The sequence below is a fragment of the Anser cygnoides genome, chromosome 7 (genome assembly GCF_040182565.1).
Source record: "Anser cygnoides isolate HZ-2024a breed goose chromosome 7, Taihu_goose_T2T_genome, whole genome shotgun sequence".
NCBI classification, from domain to species: Eukaryota; Metazoa; Chordata; class Aves; order Anseriformes; family Anatidae; genus Anser; species Anser cygnoides.
The window spans coordinates 26,164,670-26,190,247 of NC_089879.1; the positions used below are offsets into that span (position 1 = coordinate 26,164,670).

The following is a 25,578-nucleotide window of genomic DNA, read 5'->3' on the forward strand; positions in this document are numbered from 1 at the left end:
GGCTTTTTCCCTCTTTTAAAAATGTAGATAATATGGAATATATTATTTTCCTTTTTCATGTAAATATATATGAATATATATATATATGAATAATATATGCAATAGAAGTAACTTGGCCATTATTGTCTCTTGTGATTGCTCATAGTTTAATCTGTATTTCTTAACATGGTCTTTACAAGATCAAAAGGAAATTTGTCTACATAAACCTAAGCAAAAGCTAAATATGGACCTCCAGAATGAGAAAAAAATTTGTCATACATTGTATAGAAAATGCTGTATTACAGGTATGACTTACACATATTTATATTACTTGATGCTTATTGTAAACTGTCACTGGGACAGAACAGCCATGATCCTTTGTACGCTAGCAAAAGTTTCTTCGTAATTTCATAATTTCACTTTCCAGTTGAGTCTTAAGGTCTGAGAGGACCAGAGATTAATCTCTGTTCCTGTAGAATGCAACAACTTAGATAATAATTTACTAATACATGAGTAGTGACAGTATCATTTTAGGGTGTTCATGCCACTACGTTTGATTTTCGTAAGGGCACTGAGTTACAAGTGTAGAAATGACTTAATTCCTACTTCAGAAAGCTAGGACTTTCAGTAAACCCAGAAATGTGGTTCTCTGGCATGCTTGTAGGCCAATTCATCTGTGAATTTATGAAAATGAATATAGTTTGATTGTGCTTTAAAAACAATTATTTGATTTAAAGAACGGATTTGGTTCTTACATCTGGCAGTTACATGATAGAACAGTGGAGACTCAGATACTATTAATGTGGGTACATAGTGTTAATACCATGCCTTCCCTCAGGAAACATTTTCTATAGGCATACTGTTCTTATCTAAAGAATGCTTCAAGATGATTCATCCACCACACTGAGAAGATAATTGTATGATACAGCTATTTGTTTCTTTTTTTTTGAAGCCAAAACTCCTTTCTCTTCTGTAAGTTATACTAGTTAACCCAGTCCAAAGCTGTTCTATTGAGACTGTTTTCTTCGTCTTATCCTATTGTCGTTAGGATAATGAAGTGTAGGGACTAAGATAATTTATGCATATCAGATGTTTTTTTCATTTTTCAGATATTGTACTTGTTGATCTTCTTTTGGATTTGTACTACCGGGTTGGGGAGTGGGTGGAGAATTCCATTTATTTAATTATCTGTGTATTCCAGTTCCTCTTTCAGTCCCTACACCAGATAAAAATGCTTGTATTAATTTTTATTTAGAATTTACCTGCAGCTTCTGTTGAATACAGCGTAATTCCTGAACCTCTCTGGTAGTTTTTTGCACTTGGGCTGCTTATGTGAAATTTCTTTAGCTTTAGTTAGCTCTGTATGTTGGTCTCTGATACCTTCTTGCAGCAGATGTCTGTTGTGGTATCTGTTCTAAAATGAATTAAGTTTACTGATAAATGACTGAAAGTTTAATAAGAGAAGACGTTGACCTGAAGTAGCTAGGAAGTGTGGGAGGATGCAAATATAGTGTATACCAACCCATATCAGTCCAAAGGATCACCATGGGTTTCTGGCAAGAACTCTTTAGTAGAATTCTGCATTTTTCAGGAGTCAAACTATATGAGTGTAAGACACATGGTCCCATGTAAGTCTTAAATTCTTCACTCTTGGAAGACAATTGTGATTAGCTTTCATATTTCAGAAATAATCACATTTCTAGGGTTACCTAAGGTAAGTGAAAAATATATTGCTCAATTCAAAATGTAAACTTGAGAAAGGCAGCAGCTGTTTAAACATGGTAAAAAGGGAATGTATAATATAATTTGCTGCAAAACACTGCATAGGCTTACAAGGACAAGGAGGGAAGTGAAAAGGAAGAAATACAGAAGATTTATATGTATGAGGTGTTAAACTAAGGTTAAATGGCAGAAGTGAATTTAAAGTTTTCAGTTTCTTTTAGTGCTCTTGATCTGTTTATACATTTAATATTTATCTTAGTGGAAGAAACTATCACCAACATTAGTTTATAGCTATTACTGAGACTGTATTGACTAAGTTTTTCATTGAGGATATTATCAGGTGTCAATTTCACAACTCTAACTCACAGAAGAACAGATCCAGGAGAAGGTGCTGATGTAGCACTGCCTCCTGGGCTGTTCTATTAATAATTTCAGTAAGCTAGAACTGTGAATTGAATGAGCTGTAACAGTTATGCAAGCCGTTTGTTAACACAGTATAATTTAAGGACTAGGTTGTGACCCCTTTCTTTCCCTGTCCCTGGGAATACTGCCATGCCCTGCAAGCAATCCCACTGTTCACATAATACTTAGTGTGAGTCCATGCATGTTGTCTCTTAGTGTATTTGTGCACTATACCCTGAGTGAGGCACTGAGAGATCTGCACTACAGCTTGAAGGTGAGTGTGAAGTTTTCCTTGATGAGTATCCACAGAGGATATACTGTTGCTCCTGTCTTTGTCCTGATGGGTATATAGTTCACAAAATAGAGTCTACTCTCTGTCATTTCAGTTTTTGTCAATCACTCTCATGAGTTGTATATAGCTGCTTCAGAGGGTTTTTTTCTGGTTAAGTATCTGTTTCTTGCTAGTATATTAGTTTGATTACTTCTGCCAAGGCTTCTTTCTATCTTGGTGTTGCTAATGAGAGCTGCATTGTTTCAGAGACCCCCCACACAGGAAGTGCCACCTTTGCAAACTCTTCTCTAGCACCTGGTTTTCCAGGAGGCTGTAAGAGATGCATTGGCACTGGTAATATGCAGTGCATTTCTAAGCCCCCTGGGTCTTGTTCTGGTGGTGAATGTGTCCTGGCTGGTATTTGCTTAGCTTTAACAGGATCATTTCCAAGGGCTTCAGTGCCTAAATTCTGTGTAAGCTGTGCATCCAAGTCTACTTTTTGAAACTAGCCCTCAGTGCCTAAACAAGTGTAAAGGAACTTAGGATATACTCCTAACTATTTGAAACACAAGAGGGAATATAGCTTTTTTTATTCCTATGTTTGTTTTATTTCTCAATTATTCTAAGTTTTTAATAAGTCTTAAGGACATCAAGTGAAATCAAGGGCCTCTTGGTGTCAGTGATAAAATGTAGAGGCTTTTAGTGCAAGCTGGGAGAAACATCTTTTCAGCAGATGCTGCCTTTTACATAAATGGCTACTTTTTGCAGAGGCTGCATCACAGTGAGGTGATTTGACAGACATTAAAGCAAAATGTTCTTTATGCTAATAAAGACCCAGTCTGTCTTCAAGAAGCTTAAGGTTTTCCACTGACAAAATAATTCAGTTATATAGTAAATTGCAATTATATTTATAATTAATTATTCTAAAAGGCAGCAAACTTTTTGGGGGTATTTCTGAATTATTTATGTACCTTTGTTATTCTCTCTGAATTCTACTCAGAGACAGGTATGTATTTGTATTTCAGGACATCAAATAGCAGAAATTACTACTGTGAATTTGGATAGCTTATCAATGTTAGAATGATACTGCGGTATATGGATAATAATGCATTCGTAGGAGCAATCATTTTATTCTAGTAATAAGCACTTGCATTCTTCTAATGACAGGCTATTGTCATGTCTCTGTTCATCCTTCAAAATGGAAAGTTGTGGAATATATTCGAGTTCAACAATACTAACTTCATATTTCTTGAGTTCTGTCTGCTTTCAGTCCCAGTCACAATAAGGATATGCACTCATTTGGGTGATCAGAAGGGATAAGAGTTGTGATCGAGTGTGGGTTAAAGTGGGCTGTAGTGAGCAGCAATTAGGATGACAAGCACAGCTTTTTCTGCCTTCATTAGTAGGGATACTATGTCTGAATAATTGTTCTGCACCATAACCTGTGGGTTTGAATAAATATCGCTGGTTAGGTTATTCAGACAAGGCTGAAAAATGCTTGGTGAAGACAGGTTAGGTATACTGATGGTGTGACAGCTGCATTCTTGACTTAGTTTCCTCTTTTGGAATGTTGTTTTATGAAATTGGAGCTTTATTAGTTTCTCAGTGTTGTTTTCAGGGTGTTGGTTGAGTGTATAGCTGTATTTTCTTATTCAAGCTTGGCTAGTATGCTGTATGCCTTTCCTTGTAGGTTGTGATTTCTTTCATATTTGTTGTGTGTTTCAAAGTCATCTGTTTCTTAGCTATGTTTTTATGCTGAAATTACCTACAGCACATGATGTCAGTAAAATTGTTTGCATTGTTGTTGCCATTTTAAAACTTTTTGTGAGTTTTCAAGGTTTGTATCTTAAAAAGATTTTCAAGTGGGAATCTGAAAGATTTATGTCAAAATATTTCTGAAAACGATATTCTTTTTTTTTTTTTTTTAAATAAACATACCAACTTGATCCAGGCTCGAAAAATGTGTCAGTACCACAAAATAATTGATTTTGTTAAAAATATTTCACAGAGTGTTTCACACAAAACTCACAGGAACATGTGATTGTGCAAACCAGCGGCAACTCAGTAATTTAGTCTGTAGTTTTGGAGGTCCCTGTGCTTCTTGTGCCACAAGCAGGGGCTGCTGCCCGCTGTCCCACTGTTGCACCATACGTGCTGAGTGTGGCACAGAGCAGAGTGCCATGTCATCCCTGCTCACCCCAGGGGTGGTTTCAGCCTCCCGTTGAGACATTTAAGAAAATAGGCGAAAATTACTGATGCATTTTCCTTGGAAATGCAGCTGTGGAGCTTTATTTCTGGGGATTCCCTGAAAGTTGTCTGAAGCCTTGTGCTTCACCACAGGTTTGTGTCCAGAACTTCTCGATATGAGAGACATTTGGATTTGAGCCATGCTTGGATCTGAGCATATGAACTGCAACATTGTGAGGATGGGACCAGACAACCTGGGAACCCTGATAGTACAGGGATGCCTGAGACAGGGAGTGAGCTGGACCATGCTGAGCTTTCCAAAAAAAAAAAAAAATGATATGCAGCGCAGAGCCGTGTATAGCCATGGGGAAGGTCTAGCTGTGGGAAGGATGAAAGCTGACACACTGGGTAGTTGTTGGAAGTTGTGCAGTCAAATTGTAATTGCTGTCTTTTTCCTGAAACCTGAACACTGGAAACTTAAAAACAGAAAATGTATGGAAAAACAGGTGTGTACTGATGGCTTGGTTCTGGGCCTTACTGTTTATCTTGACTCGTGAATTTGAGTGCTGTGGAGTACAAAGGCCTTGCTTTACTCTTGTTTTGAGTGCTTGTCACCAGCAGCTTAAGGTCTGACCCACTGTCTTTGTGGAGACTGCCAGTGATTGAGAATATTTTGTTTAGTATTTCATGGTCATGTTTACTCTTTTGGAGTGGAAGAATTTATAGATACCTCAAAACTTCATGTTACTTGTGCTTTATGCTTTGCTAAAGATTTTTACCACTTTTCCTGGCTAGAGAGAAGACAAGACATTTCGGTTTATAGTCACAGTGGTGCAGTGTGTCTTGCATTTAAGCTAATTACTCTTGTCCTGAGCAGTGGATTTTTCATTTCAGTGCTCATAGGGAACATTTTTGGTAGTTCTGGAAGTTGCAAAAAGTCCCCTAAAAGAGTTATTTCAAGCTGAAGAAACTATTTTGTTCAGTTTAAAAAGGAAATGTTTCATGCTTTTTATTTAGAGTATTGCCCCCTGGTCTTTGTTAGATCATTACATCTGTTGGGAATATTTCCCATTATTTAACTGTATCTAATACCTGCAGAAAAATGGATTAGAGATAGTAATATGCATGTGAAGATTGGTGCTCCACAAATACTAAATTAGGACACAAAATTATATCTCTTATGGCAGAAAATTCACACACATGAATCAAATAAGCAAACTCATGAAAAAGCTCCAGACACATTTGAATCTGCTACAGCTCTTTCTAGTAAAGCTTGCATTCTCCATTCACGTATGGATTCACCTAACCTCTTTCTGTCAGATGGGTTTATAGTCTTAATCTAGATCACTTTGCTTGGCAGAGCCATTACTATTGAAAAAATAAATAATGTGAAAAAACAGATGATTTGCATTTATGTTTTGGAGTAGGGGTGTAGTGAGCACTCTAATATGAATATTTTTGATGGTATGCTGAAAATGTACTTGGAATGTAGTATTTACTTCATGAATACATTTTTCATGACTTATTACACTGAAATCTCATGTCAGAACCTGCCAAATTCTGTTTGCTCTTCTATAGAGAACTGCTATGGTGATGTGTATTAAAATTTTGTTGCAAGGAGTTCTTGTCAGGTATCAAAAGTATTGCAACCAGTCCACAGATTATATACTGGTAAGTCTCAATATTTTACTGTTTTCACACCGTTTGTCCCTTTTTTCTTGTTGTTTTTTGCTGTTGGTGAAACTCCTGGAAGGACATGATGAGTTAAGCTAAGTCACATACGTCATTATATAGAACTCCGATGTCTTCCTGAAATCCTTTTTTCCTTTATTTCTATGCTGGCACACGTCCAAACAGAACTTTATTCATGTCTTTCTGTAAAAAGAATGGATTCAAATGTTCTTATTTCTCTGTTTATATTCAAACTTTTTCAAAAACTGGTTTTCTAGAGAAGTTTGGAAGTCATGTATAGCAAAATGTAAACTACATAAATTTCAAATTTATATACACAGTGTGATGTGTGGGTGGAAAGTGTCACTCAGATTTTTCTTATTCAGGGTTTTTTAATAACTTTATTGAATATGATGTCTTCAGGAAAAAAAAGATTAATTCCAGCAAAATTGATATGCCCATATGGCATATTATGCTGGCATTTACAGAGGAAAACATGTAGTTTTCATATTTCTTTTGCTGACATTGGTTGAGTACTTAATTGACTTTCAATACTCCTGTGGTGGGTTTCCATACGTATTATATGGGTAATTGAAAATTATTTCTCTAATGTTATTTTGTCAATCGGTTAGTTTTAAAGGAAAATTAGATATGAAATATTCAGGAAAAAGATTTTAGTGTGCTTAAAAAACAAAAGTAATCTAGTGAATTTCCTAAATAGATTTACAGTTAAAAATAAGCTGCAGTTAAATTTATCTGTTTATATGTGGTCTTACAGAATTTGCAGTAAACTGGGATCTATAGACACGAGCTAGAGAAAGATAATGAAAGATTTTCTGTTCTTAAGCCCTGTTTTTCATTTAACGGTTCTGAGCCAAGCTATTTCTAGGATTAATCGGATCTTAACTTAAGGCTTGCATTGAAGTAATGTAGGGTGATGAGCGAGTCATGGCTCTGTAGAAGATGATTCAGTACAATAGTAATTTGAACGCGGTATACCTGAGAGCAGTGGAAATATATTAGGTTGCTGAAGACAAGATATTTTTTTTTTTTCTGGGAACCTTCAGTACTTCAGTGTACCATTTTCTCTATTCCCCAGCTGAAATAGTTTCTTGATTATGATAATCAATAATTCATAAAAAATAATATTGATTATGATAATAAATAATAAAAAAGCATTGCAAATGAATATTACAAATGTTTGTTATCTGAACATCCACCTAGCTGTTTAACTTACAAGATTTTTTTTTTACAGTTTATGCTAAATTGCTGTCAGTACATGAGGTTTTTCTTGACCAATTTCTTATTTTCTTGGTGATGTTATACTGATCATTTTTCTAAATGTTATTAGTATGCTGCTTCTAGGAACACTGCTAGAGTCTGCTGTTTCAGAATGCATTTCTATTGGGTTTTCTCTCTGTGTAGGACGGCTGGTTTTTGTTGTCCAGATATACTTCTACATTGTATTTGGTTTCAGATTAGGAAGCATTTACTTCTTGTTTATGTAACTTAATTAACTTTAATTCTTATTAAAAAGATTAAAAAAATTCTTATTAAAAAGATCAGTCATTGATAGTTTAGAGGACTCCTATTAGAATATTTATATTATGAATTAATATCAAATCCATTTTTTTAACAAACAAGAATTTTCTTTGAAGCAAATCTGAAATACTTCCCTTAAATTTTCAAATGTGATTATCTTACATAATCGTCTTAAATTATTGTCATAAATTCTTTTCTTAAAAAGGGTTTAATAGCTAAATAAGTAACCTGTCCCATCATAAATATATTTGCGCAATATTCAAATGCATGTTCAGTGCAGCAGTATTCTGGATGTTGTTTAAGTTGACGTTTGTCAGGCTTCTGACACTGTCTCCATTAGAAGAAAATGATGAAGCATGGACTAGACAAGTGGACAGCAAGGTGGACTGAAAGCTGGCTGACATGCAGTGCTCAGAGGGTTGTGATCAGCCCAAAGTCCAGCTGAGGGCCAGGCACCCCCAGAGGTTATGGAGTTCCCATCCAATACCTGACTGGGCATGGCCCCGAATAACCCCCTTGAGCTGACTGTGCTTTGAGCAGGGTTGGACTGGATGATCTCCAGATGCCTGTGCTGACTTACGTATGTGAAGTCTGTCCTGAACTAAATTCCAAAGTCTGTGCAACTTCCTACGTGTCCCTGCTGGCTTTGATTAATACAAAGTTTAACACATTTTTTTTCTAACAGAAGATTGGAAGATCTTCTGGTAATGAGGGCAGGGCAAGAAATTAGATGGATTTGAAGTAGTAGAATATTCTCTTGTATTATTGTAATGGTGACCAGTAAGAATGATCAGAAGGCTGAAAAAGTAAACAGACAAGCAAAGTCTCATCATCATATTATTACATATATATATATATAAATCATTTCAAGATCAGCTTTACTCAAAAAGTGCCTCTTGTGGTTATTTTCTAAGCTTATGGTACCAGTTGGCACATTTTCCTTCTGTTTGAGTATGTGAAGCAAATAAATGTCTCAAATCAGACAGCTGCAAAGCTTAGTAGAATACATTAAATAAAGTAAATCATTCTAATTGCTCTATAGATTGGAAAATCCTTGCTATCTTAGGTTATTCTAAATTTTATCGATTGTTTCGATAGCAAAAGAAGCAAAATTTAGAAGCAAAAATTAAAACAAGCTTATACAAAGATGAAACAGAAGGATAGGGCAGCTACCTAACTAGAGGCTGTAGTCAGCAATAATCTAGGATTATCTTTTCTATTTGATAGCAACGTTTCTAATTTTTTTTCAAAACCTTAATATTGTATAGGAAGAATTATCTGTCTGTAAAAGGACTGTAAAAAAACGGTTGAAGGAATTCCTCCTGCTCCTTCCTTACAGAATATATTTAGCTCTTTCCTGGAGAAGCAAAGACTAGTAATGAGTTTGAATGCAATGTAATAGAAGAAAATAAGAACTTTAAATAAGCAACCACTTACTTCAGCAACCACTCTTTAAATAAGAACTGCTTTGCTGAGCAGTACATTGTCACACAGCAGCAAAAACTTCTTGACAAAGAAGTCTCATCTCTGTCATCTTGCAGGACCTGAGACTGTCCCTTTCATGATGGAAGGCAGCTCTGCATGAGTCTGTGTGTTGCATGTGACACAGAAATGCCAGGCGGGGCTCATGAAAGAACTGGAAAGTGTTTTTCGTAGCATTAACTTCTGTGCTTCTCCTCCAGCTTGTCCATTCCTCCCATAGTGGGCCAGCAACCATCTTCTGGTGACATTAGCAGTTAACTTAGCTTTTTGTATGAGGGAGGCTGTAGGGTCCTTATGGAAGCATTTGAAGACATCTGCCCTGGGACACAGCTTGAATGTCACCAGCATGGCATGACTGACTCTGGTAAGGCATCTCTGTGGTCACAGGGGGGTGAGACATACCATATGATGAAGGAAAGGATGAGGTTAGAAGGTGGCAGATGACATTCCCTTGAGCATGATTTTGCCAGTTCAGTTTCATTCAGTATCTGGGGAAGGGTTGGAATACAAAAGAACCTACTAGTAGTATTTGTATATATACTGAGAGTTTGTTTCCTTGTGAGCTCTTGGCATGCAAGTAGTACATTTAACAGCGATTCAGCTGATCATAGTAGCAGGAAATTTTTACCTTATCAAATTTATAACTACTTTAGAAAGATTTATCTAAATTTAGTATTTCAGAATCCACTTAACAATTTTATATCCTATGATCTGTTCATGAGCTGGAACTTAAATACAAGAAAGAAAAGACTGGAATTTTGCTGTACAAGATTAAAATGAAATATTACATTTGCGTAATAACTGAGCTATTCTTTCATATTATCTCTTTTCTGAAGAAAGCTGCTATGCACTGTAAAAAACAACTCAGTGATGAAGAAAATATTGCTGGTATTTGGTTCTATGGCAGAAATTCACAATAATTTACCAGTGTTATTGTAAAATGCAATAAATAATATTTAATATTTAACATTGCTGTTAGTACTTAATGTTATGTTTAATATTTATATATTTTAAGAAATGTCAGAATCCCTGTTCTTACTGTTTTTATGCAAGAGGTAATAATACTGCTTTGCTTTCTTTCGGCTCAGGGAGGACTGTTTTACCTAATGTTTTGCCAGGCAGATGAAACTTCGCTAACAGCTTCGGCAGAGAAGCAGCCAGCTTGACAGACCTCATGTGATGGGTGGGCGTGCTGTTAAATGTTTATGCTCTCAGTGTATTCTGTATGCAGTTGGTATTATGCTATTTTAAAAAATGGGGTAATGAGGCAGTTATGGACCTACCTATTCTGGGTTTCAGATGAAAGGTACCTGTATAGTTAATGATTGATGTATGACAGACTTGAATGTAAGACAACACAGACTTTGTATTTGCTTCTTTTTGGGCAGAAATCATGTAATTATAAGACATAAGGGAGCTTTGCAATTCTTTCAGAATTTTTTACTGGAGCTTTAGGCACAAACTGATGGATTTATTCTGGAATAGACTGTAGTTCATTCATCTGCTCCACTTGAAGAAGCTTTTTTTTTTTAATTTTACATGAGTTTTGTTGGCTATAAAAGAAGAATAGCTTCATTATGTATTGAAATGGCTTTTTCCCAATTGGTCTGAGAATCTAAAAATATACTATCAAATGTCACTATTTTATGTGATATATTTCACAGTTTAAAGCACAAGTTTTTTTCCGGAGTTGAAATTAAAATTGCTGACAGTAAGGAAATAAAATGATTGATGGACTGTTTACAGTTGACCAGCTGCTAATGAATTCTCATTCAATATCTTGTTGGCTTGTGCTGAAGTAATACATAAAGCAACCGTGAAAATAGCCTCAAGTTCCTAAAGAACAAAAAAGAAAAAAATAACTTATTCTGACACTTTTGATCTATGGACTATTATATAAGCTGTGAATCCTGTTGTTCTGGGATGATGTGATTGATGGTATCATTTTTGCTGTTTACTATTTACTGACTGTTACTGTATGTTATATTTTGGCTCAAGGCAGGGAGAAAGGTTGCTTAGTTTCCTTCTTTGGCCTCTGTAACGTCTTGTTCAGGTGAAGCTTTCCTGAAGGAAGGAAGAATACACTTCCTTTGAGCATGGCTGAGCATGCTCAGCTGAGATAAAGTTCATGAGTTTCCTGAGCTGGGAACTGAGGATCTCTTGGAGGAGACTTCAGAGAAAGAAGGTACTGTTTTCTCAGGATCCAGTGGGGTTTATGTACAATTTTTGCATCTCCAAAAAAAAAGAAAAAATAAAAATCGATGAGAATACTTAGCTTGATCACCAGCTTAAAGGAAAGGGTACATGATGAGCAGGGGAGGGGATTGGCTAACTGACACTTTGACTTTTAGTATCTTTTATCCAGCAGGACAGAGTTTTCACCCTTTTGGAATTGTGTTGCGACAAAGCGTAGCGTTAGTGAGTCAAAGCCTTTTTGTTTCTCATAAGGAGGAGGTGGAGAAAGCTCCATTTCAGTTCTGGCCAAGAGGGGACCAGTCTCCTGCGGCTCCTAAGAGCATCTTCTCAGTGACTCATTACTTAAAAGTTTTTAAGTCTCTGTCTTGATGAGTTGGTTCTTTCAGTATGAAAAGGAATGAGTTGCCCTCTCAAATATGCTTTCAAAGTATAGAAAAAATCTCAGGTGTTTGCAGACAAGTACCTCATTGTGTGCTTGGCTCGTGTGAGACAGGCCATTGCCTATCTCAAACTGTGCTACATAAAACACTCATTCTTATCTCTGCTGCTGAATCTCAACTGTATAAAGGCCAAAATCCCATTACTTTTAAAGGTCCAATCTGCTGAAGCCAATGGTGGAACTTTGACTAACATTAGTGGAGACAGACAGTCATCTTGTTTCAAGTAGTTAAGCTCAGCTCTGTGTAATTTTCTTTAAGGAATCTTTTCTGCTTTTTAAAGAGTGTGGTTTGTGCTGAAAGTCATGCTTTTTATTGTTACCTACATTGAAAGACACCCATGTTTATTGCAATGTCTTATACTTTCTTTGAAAAATATAATTCCTTTTTTTTAAAAAAAGTCTTTTTACTGTCCCTTGTTTATATGAATTGTGTTCTCTTTGATGTTTTCACATTTCCACTATGCCATTTTTCTATTTTCTTTTCCTACTGATATTCATGCTGCAAGACAGAAGAATTCCTGCTGAAGCTGAAGGAATTTCATTACTTCTGCACAGTATAGAAGAAATTTAGGCTTGACCTAGTGTTTAAGCTAAGCAAACTAGTAAAAGAGAAAAGTTGCATAAAATGTTGCGAACTCATCCTGTTTTCCTCACTCATTTTTTATCAATGTTTTGTTGCCGATTAAATTTTTAACCATAACCAGACTCTGTATGTCTCTTTTGGCCTCAAACTGTGTGTAACCACTCAGAGTCTATGCTGTTTGTCCTTGTAGGAAGCCTTATTACTCACAGGCAAATGTAATCTATCATCTTTTCCTTGAACAGTTCCCCTTTTCCCTCTACCCCAAAAGAAATCAGAAAAGATTTATAAGGTTCTGCAATCCACGAAGTCTGCTTCATCATCCTTAAATAAAGTATATCTGACTGCAAAGCTATTATTTTTATATGAATTTTGGGAGCAGAGTATTTTACCTTTTCCTGTGTGCTTTTACTAAAGGTAAAAGATGCATTTTTTGAGTTATTGCCCCAAAATAAAAGCTTTTTTTTTTTTGTCAGAAGAAAACAAACGTATCTACTTTGAGGTGTCCAAACAGAATGAAGTATTTAAGCTGAAATGATACCATCAGTTCCCATAGTAGTGTCTTCAAGGTGCTACTATCCTATCCTTCTGATGCAACATAGCATCTTACTCAACTTGTCTACCTCATCTGCGATGGCAGTAAAAATGTGTTGAATCTAGATGTCACTGTGTTCACTACTCTTCCCCCAGAGGATTGCATCTGATCAATGTAAATGAGCAGTTTAATCTGCGCCTTCCCATTGTCATCATTTCTGCTTATTTGTTCATATTAATCTGTTACCATACTGGCCAGATAATGTAGTTTTGTCAAGTTCTTTGTAGTTATTCATGGTTGGATCTTTTTGTTCAACTTTTTTGTATACTTCTCTTACTGTTTTCTCTCCTATCTTTCCTCATTTTCAGATAGTGTTCCACCCCTTCTCTTTAGATAGAATGATTTTTTTTACCTAGTTGGATGTATTTCCTAAAGTTCTTGGCATAGACGGATATGTTTTTCAGTGAAATGCTGATTCATTTTTGGACAGCTTTAAAGGAGATTATTGCTTTTCTGCCTGAGTAATAGCTGCATGGATCTCAAGAGTTGTTATTGGTAGTTAGCACTGTTCATTCTCATTCTTAATTGCTGGTTTCCTTATTTATCTCTTCAGTTCTGTCTGTCAGACATTACACTTAGGAAAGGAACATCTCACAGAATTTCAGCTTAGTTGTCTAGTTGATGCTGCAAGTCAAAGATTTGCCTTTTATAATGTTTGCTTATTTTGTAAATTATTTTCCAAGGTTACCTTTATCACTTAGTCTTGAAAACTGTGTGGCTAATGGGAAAATATGCTGCTAAAGCGTAGCAGACCTCTGACTGCTTTTGATAGGCAGCATTATATATGCTCATTGTCCCTTGTATTTGGATTAATTTTCATATGAGCAATACTTTAGTGTCCTTACATTTTCAAAACCTTTTTTTAGTAATTGTCTTCCATTTATTTTCCGTTTCTCTGTTCCCCCAAACTCTTAGATGAAACAGGTCAATAGCAATAACAATTGATTTTTAACAAAGAAACTTTGATATGTTTATTTGTCTTCTGAATCAGTTAGAAAATTGAGATGTAAATGTTTGTGTATGATGGCAATGCCTGCTTTTTCCCTGTGCTCAGTTACTCCTTCCAGTTCACGTCTATAAGGCCAGCTTTATCACTCTTAATGATTTACATTTGGGTGCTGTCCTTCTGATTACTCAGATACACAAAAGATATTTAATACAACAAAAACTGGAAATAAAATGTTTTTCATTTGCGAGGAAGGCAGAAGTCTGTTTCTTGATCAGGTTGATTGCTTCTGTGTCTTCAATCTAGACTTAAATTTAATCCTTCCCATTTCTTTCTTATGTAGCACTTTATCAGCCTGTACCTCCTTTTAAAACCCACCCTTAAATATCTTCTGTGTTAGCTCCGTATCGTTTTTTTAGAACATGTATTTTGTTCCTGCAACGTAATTTAGTTGCATCCAAAATGCTTATATCCACTTTCTTTACATCTCTTCTCAGAAGTGACATGCAATTATTTCTGCATTTAAATCTGCATTTCAAGTTTTAGCTAGTGTCGTATTCCAGTAACTGTTGTATTTTTGTGGTATGAGGATTGTCTCTTCACAACTGCCCCACCTGGAATTTTGTAAAAGAAAATCTATAACACAAAATCTTTCAATAGGCCATTAATGCTTACTTCCGAAAGCAGAAATTAATTTGTTCTTTCTGTAAAAATAATTTGATTTTTAATAAGATTTTTGCATATTACATGAAGCAATCTTAGAATGTAATTTAGCATAAATCATCTGAAATAAGTTTATAATCTTGTGTTTCTTTTGCTAAAGAAGAGGTGGAAGTTCAAAAATCCTGAGCCAAAATGCACACAGGTAGAGAATAAAAGAAAGAACAAGTGCCGAGGAGTCAGGCAGCAATTTACATTACACTTGTCACTTGAAATTCAAATGATGAAATTGATCCTGCAGTGCAGAACAGAGGCAGATCTTACCCTTGTTTGGGACCAGTTATCTTCAGCACAATTCCTTGTAGGTTCAAGGGGTCTTCTACAGAAATATAGCAGAAAGCTTCAGGGAAAGAGTAGCTTAGAAATTGCAGCATTTAAGCTAGAGAGTAGATATGACTCTTCCCTAATTCTTAGGAATTATAACCTCTTAAAAATGGAAATAGAAATTAAATCAACAATGCTTAGCTTCACTAATTCCATCCCTATTTATGATTTTAAAAAAAAGTTCTAAAAATTGTGTTGGTCATTTCACATGCACTGTATCTGTCTTTATGAAAGCTTGAAATTTTGGAAAGTATCCTGCTTTCTTTTGTTAGATCATCATGAGACTTTCAGTCAGTAGTATAACCTGTACAGGTTATACTTGATAACCTTTATCAAGGTAGCTGGGATATCTGGGTGTAAACCTATTAAGTGTACAAGTAGCAATTACAGTCATTTGGAAAAGGAACTAAGGGAAAAGAGTAAGCCAATACTGAAAAGCTGCTTGTGAAGAGAAAAGGATTAATTTGTTTTCTGTTGTCAGTGTGGATGTGAGAACCAATAAAGGGCTTACATTGTAGTTAGGGAGTTTTAGGTTAGGCATAAGGAAAAATATCCTAATAGGAAGAAGAGTTAAGTGTGGACATAGATGGATGGAGATTCCATGTTCCAACCTCAACATACTGCAGATTTCGAAAGAAATTACAGAAGCATCTATCACGGTAAAGTTGATTTTACTTTCAGATAGGGGGGACATCATCTTCACCCCTTTCAGTTCCTTTTAAAACATTCTTTTTGTAAACACTTGATGAAAGTGGAGTTAGAACACTTTCTGCTGAGATCTGTTATTCATATGTATTTAAGGCTTTAGTGTGTAAAGAGATACAAAAAACCCTCCCGACTTGTGTTGTGGTAGAAAGAAAAACTTGATTTTTATTTACATGTGACAACATTAGCATATTTGTGAGTTTGTATTTGCAGGATCTAGTAGTGAAGTAAAAGGCACTTGAGTCAGACAAGCTGTAGTGTGTGCTCAGTAGGCAGCAAACCTCTTCAGTTCTGGAAATTGAAAGGTATTTAACACTTTGTTTTAACTCCAGTGCCTCAGCCCAAATAGTTTTTTATTTATTGCATTCTCAATTGTGACAGTCAGAACTTGGAGAAAGAGGCAAAATGCAGAAGAGTAAGGAAAAAAAAAAGAAGTGTCTAAATAATGCTTCAGCATTAGACAAGAAAAAAAATCCTCTTTTTGAATCTTAGTTATGTATGTAATTATACCATAGATAACTATTTTTTCCTTTCCTGAAAATGAAAATAATGCCTTTTCATATTAAAGTCTAGACTAATCATGTGAGTTATAGGTTCTTTACATGTAAAGATAAAGTTACCAACAGCAAAAGGTAGAAGACAGGTGCATCCTCCTTACTAGAAAAATAAATCAGTTTCAATATTTCATTTGAATGAACAAATGAAAACAAAATGTGTCCAATACGAATGGTTCAGTTAGTGTCTTTCCCTGCCTCATTTATAACACACTTTTATAAAACTACTGAAATTATTAAAGTACATAGTGCTGGAGGGACACATCATTTGTTATTTATGAATGTTCTCATCCCTAGCTGATGAGTTTTTGTTCTCTAAGAAGCACAGAATTAGTATATAGAAAGCCTAAATTATTTGACTTTGAAATATATTTCATTGGTGCAATTACTTTGGGATTAGATTGTAGATAGAGCTAGTGCTGAATTGCATCCACCGTAAAGTCTGTTTCTTAAAAAATACAAAGTGAAAAGTACCCTCTGAAAGCTGGAAGATGTGTTCTTATGTAACTGAACATTTTCAATTCCTTCAGTGTTCATTACAATAACATTCATTCTGTTTAGGTCATTTGATATTAATAAGGCTGTGATGTTGATCCCAAGAAATTCTATATTAATGAAACATTAATTAACACTCACTTGTAAATTACCATCATTACATGCATCGTGGCTGTAGGTGGGGTGATACTTTGAAGTGTCCACGATTATGAGTGTATTAGGTCTTTAATGGAACAGGACTGGGTATAATGAATTCCATGTTGCAGAGCCATTTCCTGTTACACAGAAGGTGCTCCGTTGTAGCTATCCATCTAAAGAGACAGTTTTAAGAATGATTTATTTACATACAAAATTGATGTTGATAAAGTAGACTCAAAGCTCTGTGCCATGTGGGATTTTCACAGTTGTACACGTTGCACTTCAGCTCCACATAAAAATTCTTAGCAAGGTTCTAGTGGCAAAATGTTAATTCCTTAGGTGTTCATTAAAATAACATTAATCATGAACTCTGATGATGTTCACATTGATTTATTCTGAAACTTTATAATTAAAATTAATCAGGTTCTATAATTAGAGCAGGAGAATGGAATTTGGCCTTGTTATGTTAGGATAGCACTATTAATTCACTTAAATGTTAGAGATAAGATTAGGCATTTAGTGAGCATCTGCTTTAGGTACAGATCATACAGTCAAACCCATATAGAATAAGAGGTTCATGTATGTATTTCTGTGTTGGAAATTGTTCTGCACTACTTTGTGAGAAAGATTTTAGTTTGTTCGTTTACCATTTTGATGGACTTGAGAAAGCTGAAAAATTATTCTGCTTTCTGGTGAGCTGAACCTCGGTTTTAACTCCCAGCAGGAAATCTGTAATTAAATCTATAGGGTATCAGATAACATCTATGCTTTAGATGGCCGTATGGATGTTATTCAAACTACCTGGAAGTCATCAGTTTGTCATTACTAATTACATGACAATCATATTTCTTGGTCAGAAATGGAAGTAAAAAATATTGTTATTATGCTACTCTATCATTCATTGCGAGAACAAAGAGAAGAGGTGACTTTTCTTGTCAAAGTAAATTTACTTTCAGTAGGACTTGAGTGTTAAAAAATTCACGAGGCTTCAAGGGAACTCAAAAGACTCACCGAAGGACTTACTAACACGCTACCTTTGGCTCTATTGCGACCCTGGCCTACAGATTGTTGGTGTCTGAGGAGGGCGTTCTGGGGAAGCACTGCAATGTGCTTACACCATTCTTTAGTTCTTTCTCAGGCTTCATCTTTTAGCTGCTGTTCAAGACAGCTTACCAGGCCTTGAGGTACCTTTGATGTGACTGTGTAGAACCATTACTATGTTCTTTTACAGATATTTATGCTTTGTTCCTGAAAATATGGAGAGATGTTCTGGATTTTTTTGTCGTTATGTTTAAAGATCAGACTAAAATTTTTCATTAGGTGCTGTGTTACAAAGAGAAAAATTCAGTCTTCCAAGAAGTTACAATGATACATTGAAAATAACCTCTTAAATCATGTTACTGGTTTCAATTTATATTCAGCTGATAACCAGTAAACTATTGAGTGGTTGCTAGCCTTTTGAAGAGAACCAAGTTGATTCATATCTCAGCAGTTGTCAGGGACATTTAACTTATTAAAACTTCTGGAAACCGGGGCTACTCTTCAATATTTTAAAGTTTACCTTTTCAGTAAAGGTATTTCTGCTAGACCAGTTGGGAACTAAGTAGAGCAGCTTGTATTTGACACTATACGTGATCGTGTCATTTGTTTACATTAAACGTATCTGAGTAGCTACGTTACTAATAAAGCAAATTCCTTTGGTACTGGAATCCTGGGTTTATTTTTCTTGTCCGTGGTGGTGCACTTGCAGACTTCTTTTTCCATTCATGTTTCAGTTTTTGCAGAATTTCTGTTCTCTTGTCCAGTCTGAGGATTGGAAATAACAGTAATGGATTGTTGTGGTTTGTTGTATGCTGTCAAATATATACATATATGTATATATATGTACATACACTATATATATATGTATACTTGTATCAGTAAAAACTGTGTATATATATTATTATTACTATTATTTGTTTATGGTAGCCCGTGGTCCCTTGCAAATAGTGTGTACAAAAACTTATACTGCACATTTTGATCACTTTTTAATTGAAATGGCCATTTGCTTTTTTTGTGTTGATGTTACTTTGGTTTGTAATTATTTAATATACTTACATGTATTTAGGTCTCGAGACGTGATAATTTGTCAGATTAATCATAAATCTTCATCTATACCTTATTCCTCAGATAGAACCAAATTTCAGAAACTTGTGCTCAACTTCCTAGTAGGTGTTTCAGCCCAGTAAACTGCTTTAAAACCACAGTTCACTGATGGATGGTGTAAGTTGTTGCTTGTTGATTTATGTTGAAAATTAGCTGGTTTTTTTTACTATTATCATTTATTTATTGATAGAGGTTACACTATTCATCAGATTGTATTATTCAAGCATAATAAGTTTGCCTAGTTCTCTTGATAAAATGCTTTACCAAGGTCTGCTGGTATCACTTGACTGAGATTGATACTGGTAGCTACCTCTATTTCTGTTTTATGCATCTTATTTCAAATGGAAATGCTATATGAAAGTGACCTTCTGTAAATAAATATATGACCCTACACCTACAGGTTCAGCCTGCTTTCTTCTTGCAAATTTATAGCTTATAACACTGTTCTTTTTTCTACATATGATAGGTCTTTGTTTAGACCGTGTAACTGAAGCATTTAGTATTTCTGTGTGCTTTGAGTCAGTATATAGCTAGCAATAATCTCTTGGAAAGCCAATGTGCATACACCTAAAGTAGGACCTAAAGAGTAAGTCCTTGTCTGGGTTAGCTTTATGTATATTATTTTTCGTTAATATAATTTAGGGAAGGTACCTACCTGTCATCTAATGTCCTTGTAGACATACGTCTTGCTGAGAATAGCAAGTTTCAAATTGATGCTGTCCATGAAAAAAACAGTATCCAGTGGTGCTTACAGAAATGTGTGTTTTAACTCTCCACGTTGGGGTGGATATTCTGCTTCTTTCACTTAGTTCGTTCAGCTTTGAGAAGAGGAGATGAGGGGAGGCCTTATAGTGGCCTGAAGCTCCCTCACGAGGGGAGCGGAGGGGCAGACCCTGAGCTCTGCTCTCTGGGAACAGCGACAGGACCCGAGGGGACGGCATGGAGCTGGGACAGGGGAGGGTCAGGCTGGGTGTTAAGGAAAGGTTCTGCACCCAGAGGTGGTCAGGCACTGGGACAGGCTCCCCAGGGCAGTTGTCACGGCACCGAGCCTGTCCAAGTTCAAGAAGTGTTTGGACAATGCTCTCAGACACATGGTCTGAATTTTAAGTGGTCCTGTGCAGAGCCAGGAGTTGGAGTAGGTGATCCTTGTGGGTCCCTTCCGACTCAGGATATTCTGTGATTTAAGCCCAAGGATGCTGTGTCTGTCTGTCAGAGCACTGGAAAGAAATAGTTGAGGTCAAAGAGTGGCCCAGCTGGGTTAGAGAGCCTGAAATTGATAGAGATAATACAGCAGAGCTGTGGGGTGCAAAATTGCTCCTACTTCTGTCACCCTGTTTTCTACCAGTCTCTTATTGATATATTGGTCTAAAACAACAAATGTTTCAAGAGAGGTCTAAGACAAACCACAGTCATTAACGAAAGCTTCATTGTTGAGGGAAAGTAACAAAAGGAGAAACATTTGTGTTACGTGAATGTGTGTGTATACCCAGTTGTGCTTCTTTACTCAGTTTTATCAAAAAGATTTTGTCTTGGCGTAAGAAAATATTTTTCATGCTTTTATCGAGAAAATTGATGGCTCTAAGTTCATTAGAGTGTCTAACATGGAAACTATTCCTATCATATAGTTCTCCATAAACTGGAAGTACTTGGAACCTTTGAGCACCAGTGCATTTTGAGTAATTGCATCAATGCCAGAACCCCATTCACACACCGTAAATATTAGAGGGCAGTCGGTCAAAGTAAAAATAAGGAAGGGCAGAGTAAGAGTAACTGAAATAATCTCTTGGAAGGATGGCATTTGAGTCTAAGAACTCCAGCCTTCTATCATGACTAGAATGGCTAAACATTAAACCTTAAAATAGCTTTGAAAGAAAGCAGTTAACTTCTTCCTGCAGTACAAATGTCACTCGACTCCAGAATGATGGCTGCATTTTTGCTTTCATTTTATAGTTAGCAAAATGTATTTTCAAACTGTGCATAGTAAAATTCCAGAGCTATAGAAGATGACCAGAAATTCAAGAACCCACATAGTAAAGATATAAGAAACTGAAATGTGGAGGCTTAAGATGAGTCTTAAAAAGACGAGTAATGTTTTGAATAACAAATAATTTATGCAAAATATGTTACAAAATCTAAGATGCTAAATAAATAAACAGTACAATGTATTCTGTTTTGACACTGTTTCCACTTAAAAGATAGTGAATGTAGATTAATTTGTTAACAGTATTTTGAAGTTATTCTTCGTTATAGTTGCTTTATATTTTGTACAAACAGTTGAATTGTAATTTTAAATTTCAGTCTTCTGCTTTGAAGCTACATGAAAATATGGTGGGATAAACATTCAGAAAAATAGATTGTGGTTATATAATTTCTCTTTATTATAAAAAAGTTGCTTCACCATATGAAACTTTTCTCCTGTATTTCGGAAGGCTTCTGTTCCCTTTGATATTTCACCCAGTCAGTATGGTATGCTATGTTTCTAATTTCTGTAATCTTTTATGATTACAAATTGAGGGTAGTGTTATAAAAGTAATTCTCATACAGTATTGAGAAGTCTTGAACATTTAAAACTGATGAATGGGATATAAGAATGCTTCAATATTAAATGGTAGACAAATAAGCAATGTAGTAATTGTTAAAGACTTAATACTACATTTGTGGCTGAAGATTTTTTTTTTCTTAGCTAGATGCAACATGTTAAAGGACTATTAACCTTTACCATTTGGTCCAAATAACTATAATTTCCAGCAAAGTAGAAGTTTCTTGCTTTTGAGTAACATTTTACATTCTAGCACTAATATAACTTTGAGGGCTTATTTTTGTTGCCACATCTGTCAGCAACTGTCTTTGACAGAAGTGGGTTTTGGCCCTTATATCTTTAAAATGAAATACAAATGCCTGGTTTGGCAGGCTATGCTTTCAGAGCAGATTTTGTAAAGACAGCTGCCTATTGAAGCCTCCTGTTCATGTTGTCTTGCAGAACAGTGGGGCTTTACAAAACTTCGTCAGTGTTGATTAACAGTTGCATACATAAACTTTGTTGTTAAAATACATCTGTTCATCACTACATTTTTCTGATTTAAAATCAGGCTGTTTTTCAAGGCAACAGGCAAGTCTGAGGAAAACTGTGAATATAATTTTTTTTCTTTTTTTTTTTTTGATTTTCATTTATAAGAAAACTTGGCTATGTATTTCAAGAATTTCTTAGAAGTCTGAGTAGTTAAACCATCCTTTTGGTTAATATATTACTTCTGGAACAAGTAGATAAAATTCTACACTTTAAACATGGTAAAAATGGTGCATATTCTGCAAAGGACAGAATTTTAGATTAAAGTTTTCTGGGCACAAAAGCAGTAACAAAATGATCCCTACAAAACAGAGTAACTGAATAACACAAGAAATAACTTTTGTTAATTTAAAACTTTAGAAACTGAAACTTGTAAGATGTAATTAAATTATGGTACTGTACATACCAGCTGTTCTTGGTAATTGAAACTTTACAATATGAAAAATACATTACATCTGTACAGTTTATACAGGTAGGTAGGATGAGTTTTGAAAAAAGATTCACTTCAAGGGTCATACTCTGAAGTCAAAAAATACTGCACAACTTAACTAATTACAAATTGTAGACTTGAAACAATTAATCTTTGTGGTTCTTTTTTAAATTGAACAGGGATCCTAGAATCCATATTATTATGTCTTCTCATTTCTGTCAGTAATGTTACGTAGAATTTGGTTGCAGCCTCTGCTACAGGAAAAAAAATAAATCACCACTACCACCAAAAAAACCCCATCAGTTAGGCCAGCTGCTGACTGTGTTCCTTGATTCGTGCTGCTGTTGTTATTGTGCTCAGATCCAGATCAGTTTCTAGGTGTGTTTCCACTGTTTCTTCCCGGGCATTCGAGTCGTAACCCTTGTGAGCAAGCAGTTCATGATGTACTCCACAATAACTTATTGTGGGCTGATCATAGGCAAGAAATGTTGACACATTCATAGCCAGCGGAATCTGGGGGAAAAACAAAGATGAAAACGAGCCAGTTGCCAAGGCATAATCCAAACCTTCTTGCAAGAATTTGATGTTAAGGAAATGAGCTATCTAAAAACACTGGCTAAAACCAAATACAGTGCTGCATGTAAAAAAATAGTTTCCTTATACCTCTCCCTCTATTCCCGCCACCCCACCCAAACCCTGGTCCTTCCTAAGTTGTTTTAAGTCCAGCAACTACCACCTTTGATCTTGTGGCATAGGACTACGAATGTGCTAGTGTGTGCAAGTGCTGTAAAGGAGTCAGGTTTGTATTAAGATGCGATTGAACTCCATCTTTAGAATATAACTAGCCTCTGCTAAAATCAGTCTATCAGGGAGGAGAAAGAGTGTTTCAGTTGGGGTTAAATGCAATATTTCAAATGAAATTTAAATGGATTTTGAAGTTTAAAAGTGTATCTTGCTTGAATGTATCAGTGTGTGCAACATCTTTGGTCTCCTGGGAAATACACACAGATCAGCACATTTCCTATTGTAGCATAAACATGGAATCTAGCAGCCTACAGTAAATGAAGCACCAAGGTGGGTGGTAGCTTCATCCACCGTTAGGCTGTGTTAGCTGGAAGCTTCTCTATTGTAGGTTTAGTTCAAATGCTTTAGGCTGCAAAGTTACTAAATTATTTTTGACTTTCTTTGGGTTTTGAACACATTTCAGCATAGAATTATCTACAATATGCTTTTGAATCATACATGAAACAAATGCAGACTTTGAATTGTATGTTTTTCTACCTTTTAGATGTATTCTTATATACATAAAGAGAATCAAACGATGAAAAAAGTACTTGAGTAGAATGCAAAATCCTCTCCTGTAGGTAATTTTTGATATTCAGACCTGTTATAAAATTTTCCATATTCTTTCTTTTTACCTACTCCTCCTCTCTTGTTGCATCTTTTTTCCCTCCTTAACAGTATAGCAGCGTATCCCCCACCCCACCCCCTTCTGTCTCTTTTTCCTGGGCAGGTCAGGATCTGACCATCTGCGGTGTTTTGTTCAGTGTAAGTATTTGGGGAAGAAAACTTCTTGGATGCTCCAGTTCATACCACAGCTCATTTGTAAACATCACGAGAGGCTGCTACCAGCTGCTGCTTTACTGCTGTCTGGCTGCGCTGGATCACTTTGGGTCTCCCTGGTCATAGCTCTGGAACAGAGATGTCAACCCTCGTGGCATGGTAATTAGACAAGGAACATCCCTGTCTATATTTCCTGTGCATTTTTCTGTTCCCGTTCTGATAGTGGTAAATGTCTTGGGAAAAGCTCTCTCTCTATAAACCTCATCTTCCTTAGAGTTTTTATTTTAAATAATGTAAATTAGTAATACCATAGCATTTGTGATGTTAGGTCTCATCTCTTTGACAGCAGTTCTAGAGTAAAAAACTCTGCATTGTTTCATTACTAGCGGTGTGTGAACTTCAGATTGTTTGGAGTTCAGGTTTAGATTAGGTGAGCATCCAAAAAGCCTAGGCTTACCTCAGATTTACAGTTCAGAAGCTTTAAAATTGCAATTACTATTCAGGGGAGCATCTGTTCTGCAAGCTGAATTTCATTGCATGGTATTAAATTTCTGTACAGCACTGGGGAAAAAGAGTTCTACAAACTTATATCTTATCTAGTAAGGAAGTCTAAAACTTTAGACTGGTTTTACATAGAAAATGCAGCTAAAAGGTTATATTTACAAAGCTGTGTAGAAAACCAGATTTTTTTTTTTTTAAGAAAAATCATTATGGTCAGTCCTGACAAGAATTTAATCCAGTGTTTGCGATATTGATGATTTCACATTTGTGTTTTGATCCTCGCTGGAACTTGAAAGGAAAAGATGCCACAGATTAAAAAGGAAGGTGCTGTGTGGGAGTGTTTTTTTCTTTTTTTTTTTTTTTGACAATTTGGTTCCTGCTTCTCTCTAGCAATTATGAAGGTCTGCAGGAAGCAGATTATTTTATCCAGATTGCAGAAGTATATTTGCTACTAAACACATGTAAACTGATTGGAGATGGGAATGCTTCTAGCTACAGATGAGTATCTAGGCAGTTAGCAAAGATGGGAAAGGTTCTAGCAAAGACATACAGAATTTATTAAGCTTCTGGTGTCATGGCTGTGTTTTTATCTGATTGCCTGACCTTGGCTTGGCTTTCATAAGAAATAAAATTGCATTTTTTTTCTCAATTTATTGTATTTAGACTTAGAGGCAATATTTTCAGCCTCAGGATTTTGGTATTTTGTAAAATTTAATGCATATGTGGTGTTCAAAGCTGCTGGGGGGATTCTAAGACTCAGTCACAGAACCTTGGAAATGAAGGCGTGGAAACTGAAGTGATAAGGGCATACACACAGATCTGCAGTGGTTCAAGAATGTAGACATGGGAAAATATGATAGGGTAGAGGATCTCCATCTGTGAAGATGGCAGAGAGAGGGAGCTGAAAAAACACAGATCATGAAC

General features: G+C 35.7%; 2 protein-coding genes and 1 long non-coding RNA gene across 25 annotated transcripts in view; 2 read left to right on the plus strand and 1 right to left on the minus strand.

Annotated features, from left to right (window-relative positions):
• The window catches only part of CTNNA3 (catenin alpha 3), a 488,378-nt gene that overhangs the window by 111,825 nt on the left and 350,975 nt on the right, over positions 1-25,578 (plus strand). The window lies entirely within an intron of this gene.
• Positions 9-23,978, plus strand: LOC136791317 (uncharacterized). The gene is made up of 2 exons (XR_010833037.1): positions 9-9,620; positions 10,345-23,978. It is a non-coding gene; the product is annotated as an uncharacterized lncRNA (long non-coding RNA).
• The window catches only part of LRRTM3 (leucine rich repeat transmembrane neuronal 3), an 84,796-nt gene continuing 81,623 nt past the window's right edge, over positions 22,406-25,578 (minus strand). Inside the window, exon 2 of one of the 3 annotated variants that reach the window (XM_013173388.3) lies at positions 22,406-23,103. In XM_013173388.3, the coding sequence (XP_013028842.1) occupies positions 22,894-23,103 (210 nt within the window). In that variant the 3' untranslated portion in view covers positions 22,406-22,893. The remainder of the gene's footprint in view (positions 23,104-25,578) is intronic. The other 2 variants (XM_013173397.3, XM_048069470.2) reach the window with 2 other exon arrangements.